General features: G+C 38.6%; 1 protein-coding gene across 4 annotated transcripts in view; it reads left to right on the forward strand.

Annotated features, from left to right (window-relative positions):
* zc3h18 (zinc finger CCCH-type containing 18) overlaps nucleotides 1–13,142 on the forward strand; it is a 32,255-nt gene that overhangs the window by 591 nt on the left and 18,522 nt on the right. For all 4 annotated transcript variants that reach the window (XM_088417414.1, XM_088417416.1, XM_088417417.1 and 1 more), the window contains exons 2-11: nucleotides 341–1,349; nucleotides 1,583–1,667; nucleotides 2,156–2,304; nucleotides 4,317–4,412; nucleotides 5,314–5,456; nucleotides 6,809–6,838; nucleotides 7,382–7,496; nucleotides 8,765–9,030; nucleotides 12,398–12,580; nucleotides 12,726–12,851. In XM_088417414.1, coding sequence (XP_088273540.1) covers nucleotides 357–1,349; nucleotides 1,583–1,667; nucleotides 2,156–2,304; nucleotides 4,317–4,412; nucleotides 5,314–5,456; nucleotides 6,809–6,838; nucleotides 7,382–7,496; nucleotides 8,765–9,030; nucleotides 12,398–12,580; nucleotides 12,726–12,851 — 2,186 coding nt within the window. In that variant the 5' untranslated portion in view covers nucleotides 341–356. The remainder of the gene's footprint in view (nucleotides 1–340; nucleotides 1,350–1,582; nucleotides 1,668–2,155; nucleotides 2,305–4,316; nucleotides 4,413–5,313; nucleotides 5,457–6,808; nucleotides 6,839–7,381; nucleotides 7,497–8,764; nucleotides 9,031–12,397; nucleotides 12,581–12,725; nucleotides 12,852–13,142) is intronic.

Here is a 13,142-nt window from a genome sequence, read left to right on the forward strand (position 1 = left end):
AAATGTTGAACGCGCCTTTCGTTGACTTTGCACATTTCAATTTGACATGCAAGTATTGACTTTTGTTCAAACTTAATAACTTGAGACAGATTCTTAAGCTATGTCACACAGCTTTGTCACATTCGTTGTTTTTAGCTGTCTGTAAAGTATCATTACAGACAACAAATGAAAATAGCTGCAAGGCATCAACAACCATGCGTTTTCCTCTTCCCTGTTCACTGACTTTGGATTTAGAAGAGATTCATTGAAGTGTCCTATAGCAGCATACTTTGCTTTCTAAATGCAGGATCCTGCCTTTTTATGCTGTTACCTTATGTTTGATTTGTGCTTTTTCGTTTAGAGTAAAATCTTCTCAAATGGATACACCTGAAAGTCCTCCCCAGTCACTGCAATCTCCTTTGGAGGAAAAGGACCTGTCTGACAGTGAACTGCTGGATTCTCCTGATGAGGAGGATAGGGTCATCTCAGACAGCGAGCTACTCTATGAAGAAAATGGAGAATTGGTGGATGAGGATGAAGAGGAAGATACAGTTGAAATCGGAGAAGGTCTAGCATCACAGGCAATGGCAGGGGAGGAGGATGAGGTTGTACCTGACTTTATTTCTGAACCAGAGGACGACGAACCTGTAGGAGAAACTGGCGGACTGGGACAAGAAAACGAGGCAATTTTGTTGATGGAAGGGGATGATGATGGTGATGATGACGACGACGACGACGATGATTATAAAGATGATGGGGATGGACAACTGAGGGGTGAATTGGATGGAGTGGATGAGGTAGAAGGTGTAGCTGATCAAGTACTTGATCCTCCTCAGTCCCCAGAATCAGACCCAGAACAAGACAAGAACTTTGTCATGAAGGAAAACAAAGAAGATTTGTCCTTGGCATATGGAGACTACAGAAGGGATGGGGCAAATCTTGGTGCTGATGAAGAGGAGGAGGAGAACGAGGAGGAAGAAGAGGAAGAAAGAGTGAAAAGCATTGCAGGAGGGCAATATATGTTGTGTGCTCGAGAAGGGAGAGCAGCTGTGTCAAGAGGGATTAAGGAAGACTCGCCGTCCGTTTCCAGGGAGCTGGATGAACATGAGCTGGATTATGATGAGGAGGTCCCAGAAGAGCCCAACATCACCACACACGAGGATGAAGAAGAAGAGGACCCAAAACTAACATTGGAAGAGGAGGTGAGCAAAGACGCGACTGTAAAGAAGCGAGAGAAGAAACCAATCCTACCCCCATCCCCCAAAGACGGGGAGTCCAGAAAGACAGATGACTCCAAAGTCCGCAGAGATTCCTTCAAAGACAAGAGGAAAGAAGATGATGATGGCGAGATTGATGAAGGAGAGATTGATGTAAGTGGTCATGGTTTGTCTGATAAATACTTGGGGCTTGACTACATGGAAGGAGTAAAAATACAGCGGGTAGTAAAGTTTCTGCTATAAAAGCATTCCCTTTTTATATGGAGGTCCCTGTTGGCATTGTTTGTTGAATGTGTCAATTTTTTTCAGAATTAAAAAGTTTGAAGTGTTATAAACTTAAATTCTTTGTCCAATATACATGTGTTATTTTTCTTTATCTTGTGCAGGATGATGATTTGGAGGAGGGGGAGGTTAAAGATCCCTCAGATAGAAAGATTAGACCACGTCCTATCTGCAGATTCTTCATCAAAGGTGAGTAATATTTAAGGCTGGAAAAAAACTTGGCTTTGAAAACAGGTTCACTGAAAATCAAAACCTTGAGGCTCCGGCTGCTATGTGTTGAAAAAGAAAAGTTTGTGTTCCAAAATTGTGAATGGGAATGAACGCTACAGAGGGTTTTACTAAATATATTTCTTACACTTTTCTTTTTCTTTTTTCTTTTTTTTTAATGCACGGCCAACGTACGCGTTGCGTGACGCTGCTTCGCTGCTTCACAGTTCTTAACTTTTTGCGGGGGGCAGGGGTTTTGGTCCCCATTAAATTACTGTATTGATGTTAACTCTACAAAAGACGATCTTGGTTAATCCCATATTGCAAACAAGGAACATTGTAAATATCATAATTTACTGTCAAACCTGAAGCGTGATCCTGGCTCTTTCTCTATTGCCAAATATGAATCACTCTTGACACTAACCTAAATCTTTACGAGAAACTTTTAACAATTTTAGTTGTTTCTCTAGGGAATTGTACTTGGGGTATGAACTGTCGGTTTATCCACCCTGGTGTCAACGACAAAGGTAACTACTCCCTCATCACTAAGCCAGACCTTTTCTCACCCAATGGAGCACAGCCTGGAGGACCATTGCCCCTTATACCCAACAACTCCTGGGTAAGTCTTTTGGTGTAGTAAATGTATTTGTGATTTTTGTTTGTTTGTTTGTTTGTTTTTGTTTGTTTGTTTTTTTCGCTTTAAGCGTTAACAGTTAACAGTTCATAGCAGGGGTGCCCAATGTGTCGATCCCAGTTTATCGAGGCGGTAGTGTTAATTCAATTTAATATAACTTTATTTATACCCTAAGGCATTGGTGTCAAACTTCAGTCCTCGTGGGCCATATCATTTCCAGTTTTCTTTCCTCAACACACCTGATTCAAATGATTATGAGCAAGCCCTGCGGGAGCATGATAATGATCTTTATCTTTTGATTCAGGTGTGTGTGTGTGAGAGAGAAGGTTCGAAAACATGCAGGATAATGGCCCTGTGTCCTAAGGGAAACCACATAGCATCACACTATATGGGGGAGACAAAAGTCAGACAAAAAAAATAACGTCAATCGAGAAAGCCAAAAAAAACAAAAACAAAACATGTTTATATACATCAGCAGCTGCTCACTCTGGGAGCTGAGATTATCACGCAAACTGTGTTTGCGGCCATGCTTCCGGGAGTAGCTTCAAAATAAAAGCGTATCAAGGCTGTTGGTGCCATATATTACTTGTTAAGGTACTGTTGAAGTAGATTGACCAGCAGTGCATTTCCGTGTGTATTTCATTACACTTCTGATCCAACACGTTAAAAAAAACCTTGTCCTATCCCTTTTAGTTACCTCAACCCAAAAAAAGTTTATCCAATCTCCAGGGATTAACATCACCAACACCCAACAGCTAATAAATGTAAGCTTATGTATGAGACAAAAAAAAAATAAAATTTTTGTCATTAAAAACCTTGAAAAAAGAAACAAACTTGTTTCAATGTTGTCAATATATTAAAATTTAGGAAAGTGATGACATTTTAAACACTTAAAAAGCTCGCAAAAATGACCCTTTGTTTAAAAAAAAAAATAGAATGGCCAGTGAGTATTTGTTTTTGTTTTTTGTAAAGAAGTCTACTCTGATGACAGCCATCACCAGGAGCCAGAATATTTTCAATTTGTTGAATTTATAGAGTAAATTACATTGTGGAGGGAAAACATGTTTTTTTTTTCTTGCCATGACATTTTGTGTGGTGCCAGCAATTCTTTTATGCGAGTTAATGCCAAAAGCAAGAGAGAACGCAACAAGAGAGACGAAATACACCTCGCTCCCCCTTCATTGAGTAGTCTCCATTGTCCGCCATTGTTGTTTTGGTTTTTCTTACCTGATTATGCCTTTGTGAGTGCAAAATTGTGTTTGTCGGTTGTATGTTACGTGCAAGTGTCATCTACTCTCCCATCAAAAGACCAATACAGGTCAGATAGGAGATAAAAAATCTGAATTTGGTCACTTCGGGCTACAGTGTAAACCTAGCCTTAAACTTGGTTTATGCTTAACACATCCGTGCGAGCCAGATTTTCCGCAACACGTATCTTGCGGAATTTCTTTACTGCGCAGAAAACATGGCCGATGAACTATTATTGCCTATGAAAATTCACCGGTACAAACACCTTTATGATTCGGCTAAAAAGGACTATCATAACCTAAACACTGTAATCAACTCCTGGTAAGCATGCACACTGGATAGAGATGAGGGGGCCTGCTAAAAAAGCTTGGAAGAATTTAGATCAGGAGAATCTACTATGATTCTCTACCCCTGTTATACAGTAGGTTTTTTTTGTATGCTGTAGGATGCTATTTACTGCCACCGATAGTATGGAAGAATATCAGTTGACTGCAGAGGCATGCTGCACCGATTACAAAGTGGTGCAAAACACTTGCCAGCGAGATTCCACGCAAATGGCAAAATGCCCACCGCCTCAGGTGGATGTTTCTTTAAAATTCCACCAATGCAGTGTAGATTACTGTGTGTAAAGTGGTGGGGCACATCCAGCATAGTATTGTAATGTACATTTGCGTTTGTTTTGACTAAAATTGACTTCCGCTTTCACAACACCGTATAATCACTAATGAGCAAAATTTGTTGTCCTCCAGGCTGCACCGGCTGTAGAGGAGCTCCCTCCTCCTCCACCTCCTGTTGAACCGCCTGTGGAAAGTGCGTGGGAGAGGGGACTAAGGCATGCTAAAGAGGTAACTTTCCCAGGTGTCGAAATGGAATAAATCACATACATGGTTTTGAAGGGCAGTGCCAGTTTTGTATTGTTTACAAACTCAGGCTAGGCAACTAGAAACTAACAGATTTTTGTTTTTTAGTAATTAAAATGAGAAAAGTGGGTGGTACTGGTAACAGCGTGATTAACACAATTAAAGCTCACCATGCCAAACAATATTGACCAAACCAATATTGACCATTCACAGAACAATGTTGACTTATTTTACAGACAACACAGACGTTCTCATTAGTCTGTTGCCATTAATTATTTGTTCTGCAACAATTTTTATTCTTTAATTTGACAGACCTGTCCATTATTTTTAATATCCTTATTTTTGTTATGAGATCGACACTGGAGGCTGTCTTAAAACATTAATGTTCATCATTTGGAACATTACACATCTTGTCCTTTTGATGTAGTTATTTAAATCTAAGTTAAAAACATTTAGAAAATCATTGTATTGTCTTTTCTTTTAAAGGGGAAATTAAGTCAAAAGCTTTCAACGTGGCCCCTTAAAAGTCTATAAACACAAAGTTTTGATTTATATTGCATATGTGAAATAAATTAACCAGCAAAATCCATTTGATCTCAGGGCAGCCATTTTACCACTTGCTGTTGTGTAAAAATGACATTTGCTGCTAACGTGATTGGTAGTTAGTCAATCCCTAAGTAATTGCGCTGATTTTCCATCAACACTGATGAATGTTAACTTCTTTTATAAGAATAAATTAATTCAGAAGTGAGTAGACCATTTGGAAAGAACACACTCCATAACATCTTCAAACTTGATGTCGGGCATTTCTCCTTTTGGAAGCTCCAACATGCACTTAGACATGACTATTTTCATGTTTTAAACTGTTTACTTTTGTGTTCTATAGATGTTGAAGAAGGCCACCATCCGAAAGGAGCAAGAGCCAGATTTTGAGGAGAAACGTTTCAATGTGACCATTGGAGAAGATGAGAGAGAATTTGACAAGGAGAACGACTTCTTCAGGGAACGCAGCTACCGCATTATCAGAGAGTATGATATACTACACCTATTGCTTACTTGAAATGAGTTCCTTACATATCCCTATTTTAAATGTTCCGAGAGGTGTTCAGAGATTGAGACTTGAATAAACTCTGCATTAGTGCTGGGTGATATGGAAAACAACTGTCACGATATTGTATTTTTTTTTTTATATCACAATAACATTATACCACAAAATATTTTCATTTTTCTTCAGTTACTATCTCAAAAACATATTCCGCACACTATGACTGCTTAAGTGCTTCCAGTCTCCTCGTGTTATTTTGAATTGACATTAAACAGATCTGTATCAAATGAGAAATGCATCCAGTAGTTCTGTTACTGCTATATAAAATTATCAAAATGTGAACAAAAGAAGCAGAGTAGTAAACATAATTTGCAAAAATAAAGATAATTTCAATAAGAATCATGAAAAAATTGTGTTTCTCTGTCCGCCCCTTTTCATTACTTAGTTCCTAAAAGATTGGCTTATTCACTTCCGTTTAGGCTCTGATTACAGGCTTAGGAACAAAACCGGAACATTTTAACAGGTAGTAGTTGCCAGGCAAATCTTGTTGCTAAACTGGCTGTTGCGGCGTCTCGCCCCATCCTTGCCGACTACCCAGTTGCAGGCCCTGTTAGCAGTCCAGAAAAACCTCAAATGATCCTGCTCCTGTCTGTTGAGATGAAGATGCAACTTCTTTTATTTTAGACGCTGCTTATTTTTCCTTCTCTCTCTCTTGCCATCAAGCGTGTGTGTGTTAATGCAAAGCCACATTGTCGCAAATCGGACAAGCCGACGTAGCCCCATTAACAAACACATAGGCATTGTCGCAAAATAAATCCACGACGTAAATGTTATTTTTGCAAAATTCCTTTACTGTTAAAGTGTGAAAAATTACAATAGAGATGTGAGGAAACCAATGGCTCATTAAACATTTTTTTATCGTCATGGCTTTATATGCTACCCACGCTGAGCCTGACTCTGAGCAGCCGCTGTTGTGGGACTTCCCGTGGCAATAAATTGACGACTACTCTTTGGAGTAAGAGTGCTTTGTGATTTGTAGGACTTGTAATGACAGACTTGTTTGTTGTTCATTTTACAGTTTTGGTTTAAAGATAAATATGACATTTCTATCCTATATATGTGTGTCATTGGGATGTAATGACAGTAACAATAAGCTCATGGTTCTGCGTTGGCTTGTGTGAATGGTATTGGTTATGAAAATGACACAAAATACTTTTGATCTCAAGCAAGTTTATCCAATTATGTTTTTTTTTTCTTAAAAAGCTCTTTTTAAACTTGATAAGAAAATCCTAGAATACAAACAATTTCTTGATTAACACTTGATTTTCTCTTTCAGAGAAATGGACATCAGGGAGCCAATATATGGGTGAGTATAGACTATTGGTTGAAAGTTTCCTTTATTACCCCAGCTGTTAATTAATCTAATTATTGGTTTAGTCCTGCAACAAAGGCTAAGTTTACACTGCAACCTGATGTGACCCAATTCAGATTTTTTTGCCCTAAATACGACCTGTATTTGAATTTCTAATGGAAGTGGAAATGACACAAATCCATTTTTTTTTCTGATGCAATTGAGGCCACTTGGCTATGTTGTCCCTAAACCGATCCATATCCAATCTTTTGTCATGCGGCCTCAATTTGAACGGCCAGGACGTCCGACTCGCATGTAACAAACAAGTGACAAACGTCACAATTCCTCGCTGAAAAGGCGCAACTGAGCACATTGGAAAAACACAGGTCACTTTTATTTGGAAATGTGAACGATCGCACAAAAAAAAATGTAAGCCCTGCAATGTGAACCTAGCCATAATGTCCAGGGGTACTCAGCAGCAACAGCAAACCTATAACTCATATGTAAAAATATTAATAATTTTGTTGAATCTTTTACATTTCTGATATGCAATTGCAGTGATCAGTATGCTGATCCATACTATGACTATGAAATGGAGGCTCTATGGCGAGGTGGCCAGTATGAAAACTTCCGAGTGCAGTATACAGAAGCTCCCCTTCCCTACCACTATAATGTAAGTATCCTCTAGTCGTGTAACAATGTGCATTTTTACCCTGCTACTTCACGCTTCATCGTTTGCGCCCTTTGTACTCCCCCCCCCCCCCCCCCCCCCCCCATTAAAAAAAAGAAAAAGGCTATATTGCAGAAAGACACTTTGTATGCTGGGAAATGGCAAAGGTTTATCTGAGTTTTGTGGAGAATGCTCTCACATTCATAAGCTTGCACTGACAAGTTGCCTCTGGCCTTGTAGTTTATTTTTCAGCACATTAAGTTCAAGAGTGACATCAACAAGAAAAGCTAATTCCATGAGCCCTTTAGGATCACTTAGCACAGGAAGAGACACCCCATCCTTCTCCATGAAGACTTTCACTTCTGCTCAACTAAGAAAAATGCCTTCGACATGTTTCCCATACAAACCTTTTCCATGGAAAACCAGCATTCTCAATGGCATGACACAGCTGGTGAAATATCTTGAGTGGTGGTCTGACCATTCATTGGAATTACTGTACTATGAGTGACTCCTCTGTCGTTTGTCATCAACACAACAGACGTAGCACTTGCAATATGAATAGAAATAATGATGGGCTAGTGCAGAAGATTTTGATTCGGCTGGGAGGAAAGTGAGGTTCTCAATGATAGTTCATAGACACAGACGACATTCATAGACACAGACGACAGTGCAAGTGAAAGAAAGCGGGCTAGAGAGTGGTAGAGAGGGGCCAGAAGCAAGCAAACCTAACCAATTTCCCAGCCCATCCTTGTTCCTTGTCTCCATCGGATTCAATTAAGAGTGCACTGATTAGACAACGCGGAAAGATATTCCATTTGACTTGTTTATTAATTGTGGCCTTTTGGCATATACTGTACACACACAATCATAACATGGATGGTGTGCAAGTTCAGGATTTATGGCTAAAAGAACTCAAGCTGCACCCCGAGGAAAAGAAAAAACAACTGCTTCTAGCACATTCAACGTTACACAGGCAAGGCGTTCACTGAATGCTCACAATGTACGTACACACATACATACACATATGTATGTTTGTGGGGGTGAGAACATGTAAACTCCTCACAGACCCTGAACAAAACCCTGCTTAGTCTCCAATAGAAATGCTCCACAGTTGAGTAATCCTCATTAGATAAACATTCAATAATGACCTTTACAAGCTGTTTTTGCCCCAAGACCTCAGATGACTATCTCAGGCTGTATTAATATTGCATATGGTTGTTTAAAAGATCTAAAATAATATAACATTTGCTCTCATTTTGTCACTGTTCCAGGAGCGTGTCAGAGAACGGGACCCTAGAGAGAGGCACAGAGATCGAGAGCGGGAGAGAGATCACCGCGAGCGGGAGCGCCGGCAGAGGGAGCGAGAGCGGGAAAGAGAGCGGGAGAAAGAGCGAATGAGGCGAAAAGAAGAGTGGGAGAGGGACAGGATAAAGCGAGATGAGAAGGAGAGACCCAAGATGCGTCCACCGCGAGACATGCGGGAGAAGAAAGACGATAACAAACTAAAACCACAGTCACCTTTAATTCTCCCACCCAAGTAAGTAAGATTTCAACATGAGTAAAGTAGTCACGAGTAATTGTGACTTGGACTGTATTTGACTGAAGTCCCGTTTTTTGAGAAAATTTGATCTTGACCAAAATGAAAAGACCCGCGATGTCAGTTGAGATTGAAAAAAATCTGGATTTAACTTGAGATTTGAGAAAATTTCAAAGACTTGATTTGGTTTAATTATAAATTTAAATGATCGTAGCCAAATTTACATGGAGACTTTTTCGTCATTTAACCACCTCTTTCCGATCTGCATTTATGTGACTTATCATGTTAGAAAATTACTTTTTAGATAGAGCATTACAAAAACATCATGACCAAGATTCTAAAGTAATTTCTTTGATCAATAGTCAACGTCTCTAAAGTTAATAGCCAATCAGAATTTCCACCAAGTCATTTATTTATTATATCGATCTAACTTCCTTCTTTACTTAGCTTTGCTGTTTTTACCACTTTGATTATCTTTAAAGATTTAGCGACCTGGTTGCCCTCTGGATTACCTTTCTACCTCTCTTCAGATTACCTCTCTTTCAATGGCAGTGACACAAATTATCCGTTTTGATATTGACAGCCCAACAGTTGCCATTAGTACATACTTGTTTAATGTTGTTGCAATCTGCTCAGTAATAGGGAAGAATTTTGAGAACCGGAAAAAAAAATTGTACGCATTATTTTTCATTACAAATTTTGTCAAAAACCTGTCTCGTTCTCGTGAACTTAATCTTATGAGACATATCGAGACCTGGGATTTTTGTTTCTGAAGTCACAAAAAAAACCGCAAAGGCTTGTCTCACATTTGCCAAAAGCATCTTGATGATCCTCATAACTTTAGGGGAAACAGTGTAACAGTGAAATTGTCAAGGACTGTTTTGCTTCCTCGGGAACTTGCTGTAGTCGACGATTTAATTTTTTTTTTTAAGTCATTCTGCTGTTATCCTGAAGATCCTGAAGGGGAATGTCCAGTCATCGGTTTCTGCCCTCAACCTTGAGTGCTCTTAGAATATGCTGCAGGATAATGTTTCGAAGCACACAATAATAAATCAATCTCAGAATGGCTCAAAAGGAACGAAGTCAAGGTTTTGCAGTGGCCAAGTCAAAGCCCAGATTGAAGTCACATGCTGGGCTATGACCTTAAATGGGTAGTTTATCCTTGAAAATCCTCTAATATTGCAGAGTTTAACATTTTTGCAAACAGTGGTCCAAAAGTCCTCCACAGCGGTGTGAAAGACTCATCACCAATTATTTATAAACGTTTGATTTCAGTTACTGCTGCAAAAGGTGGCACAACTTTAGGTTCAGGGGGCAATTACCTTTTCACATAAGGTAATATAGGGTTGTGCCTCCTCGCTCGTTAAAGAAAATCATCGTTCAGAAACTGCGTTTTATATATCATTGGGTTGGCTATGTGTTATTAATAGTAGTTTGGTTGTGTGAGACTTTTGCAAGCGATAAATACACTGAAATCAGGAAGGAAGCGAATAACCGTTTCACTGCACAGTCCATCCATCTATTTTGTAGAGCTGCTCACACTGTACAGTATTAAGTTATGTTTATGCAGAAATAGTGCTATGGTATCCACTTACAAGACTGTTCGATTATGCACTAAATTAGCCTCTTTTTTGCGAGAGATTAACTCTTTTCATAATTCTGCTTAATTTGTATTTGAATTACATATCCCATCTGGTATACCAGAGCTAATACATTTTGTTGTAAAAAGATATATTTTTTAATACAATAAAAAATGACCTTGAAAAATAATTGCAAATTAAATCTCAATCACACTTTATTTTCCAAAATCGGTCTGCTTAAGTCAATTTTTTTTTTTTTAGTTTTAGTTTTTATATATATTTTGGTTCTTTAGAACGAAAAGTAATTGTCTGAATATACAGTGTTAAAGCATGCAACAAGACCAGCCTCACTCAATGACTTTAAAAAGTATTTGTGGCCCCTTAAACATTGATTTTGAGTACTAGTTGTAGTGGAAGGTTGATCAATCACAACGCTACATTTTCACACAAGCGTGAAGCAGTTTGCTTTAGCCTTTATAATCAACTTCCTCTGAAGTCCTCACTTCAGGCTGCCTATTTTATAATGCTTTTTCCTGAATCCACATAAAGTAATTTCATTAATGACTAGCTTTGAAAACATCATTGTTTACTTAACTTTATCGTTTAATTGATTTATTTACACTTGTTTGATTTTTATGAGCCCCGAGTAAATGAAACGCTTGATCAAATTTGCAGGTGCTGTATTATAACTCGAGTTTCTATTTTAGTTCTAGTATCCTGGTGTGTTGAGTCATCTATTTGCTCTTGCATCACACTTGTGGAATTTATCACTTACCACAAGTCATTTACGAGTATGGAAAGACAATTTGCTTGCGCATCTGCGCTGGATGAGATTATTACCAACTTGACAACCCTTGTCAAATTTACTTTTCAATTCTTCCTGTTTGGTGCTAATTTTAAATGGTCAGGTTTTGTTGCACTCAACCAAAACAAGCAAAAAAAAAAAAAATGCTTATCATTTGCATCTTAGTGATTAAAGCTTTTAAAGCGCCGGTGGGGAAATCCCTACTACAATTTCACTTCCTCTTTCAATATTTGGATTCATACTAAAATTAAACTCTTACATTACTCAAACATACGTGCAAAGCCCCCTGTTATTTGATGACTATCATTAATCTTTCACATAATAATACTTAAAAATTTAGATGGTATGGACTTGATGGCCTTGTTGGTTAATTACAATTCTAAGTCACTATTAAGTACACTATTCTAATAATCTAAATATAATCACTATTTTGATCCATTGCATGGCTGATGGTGTGAAACATTCAAACTTTGGACAAGCCATTTGTCCATTTATTATGGAAGTGGTTTTGTTTTCAATTTGGTGATTGTCTGGAACTTATCCTGGCAATGACAGCGCATGGCACCCTACAAAGAAACATCACTGTTATTGGGAGGAATCCCCGTACTTCCAAATGTGGTTTTAAAGAGACCCCAGAAGCAACCATTACATCGTCTAGTGAACATTCATTTTTAACACTTTAAAATGCTCAATTTATTTGCACGTGAACTGAACATGCAGCAGTTGTTTTAAAAAAAGATGAAACTGACAAATTTGTAACTTGGAGGTTTTGCCCCAAATTCATTTGGGTTTATTTAATTTAGCTAAACAATTTCCACATTTACCATCTTGTGTTTGATTTTGGTGTTAATAATTATTCCTTCATAAAAAGTAAATACAAAACAAGTAGATCGTTTTTGTAATAGACTGCAGCACTTTAAAAATCAATTCTCAGACATCCTTTTATACTAACTTGTTTTTTGTATGTCTTCCGATTTTTCAGCCGACCAATGGAGCCTCCCTTAAAGAAAGAGCTCGTGCCATCAATGAGACAACCGGATGAGTGGAAGGACCCTTGGCGTCGGTCAAAATCGCCCAGGAGAAGATCCGGTCTGGGATCCCCACCCAGAGGTCGCCGGAGAAATCGTCATTCAGCTTCATCTGTTTCTCCATCAAACTCTTCCCGGTATGAACTGCCACAAGTCAGCATATACATGTTATAAAGATAAAAGTCTTACGTGCTCAATAGCTTTTGATTTTATTTATTTGTTTTTCTAATTTGCATCCACCTTTCATCTTTAACGTAGCATTATTACACTGTTTGTCTGCAGGTCTTCGTCTCGCTCTTCGTCCTATACAGGCTCTGGGTCTTCTCGTTCCCGCAGCCGCTCAAGCTCATTCAGCTCCTATACCAGCCACTCCTCTCGTCACAGCTCATTCAGTGGCAGCCGCTCAAGGTATGTTTGCCCTCTCCTGTGACTTTTGAATAATTTTGCATGGCTGCTCTCAAAACTACAACTAAACTATTATAACATTTGCATTAGCTAAAACCATCTTATCCATTTGCGCTTCCATAGACCTATTTATTTACTTTTTTTGCCTTAATTAGGCTCCCCGCACACAAGAGATCGTGCATTGTGTTACTCTTAACCACACAGCAAACAATTAAGTACTCCCGCTGTCATTCAAGTACATCTGTTTAGGTGCTTGCCCGAATTCATTAAGACTAAGGCTAGGTTCACAATACA

The sequence above is a fragment of the Hippichthys cyanospilos genome, chromosome 6, assembly GCF_059441005.1.
Source record: "Hippichthys cyanospilos isolate Australia breed blue-spotted pipefish chromosome 6, RoL_Hcya_1.0, whole genome shotgun sequence".
Classification (NCBI taxonomy): domain Eukaryota; kingdom Metazoa; phylum Chordata; class Actinopteri; order Syngnathiformes; family Syngnathidae; genus Hippichthys; species Hippichthys cyanospilos.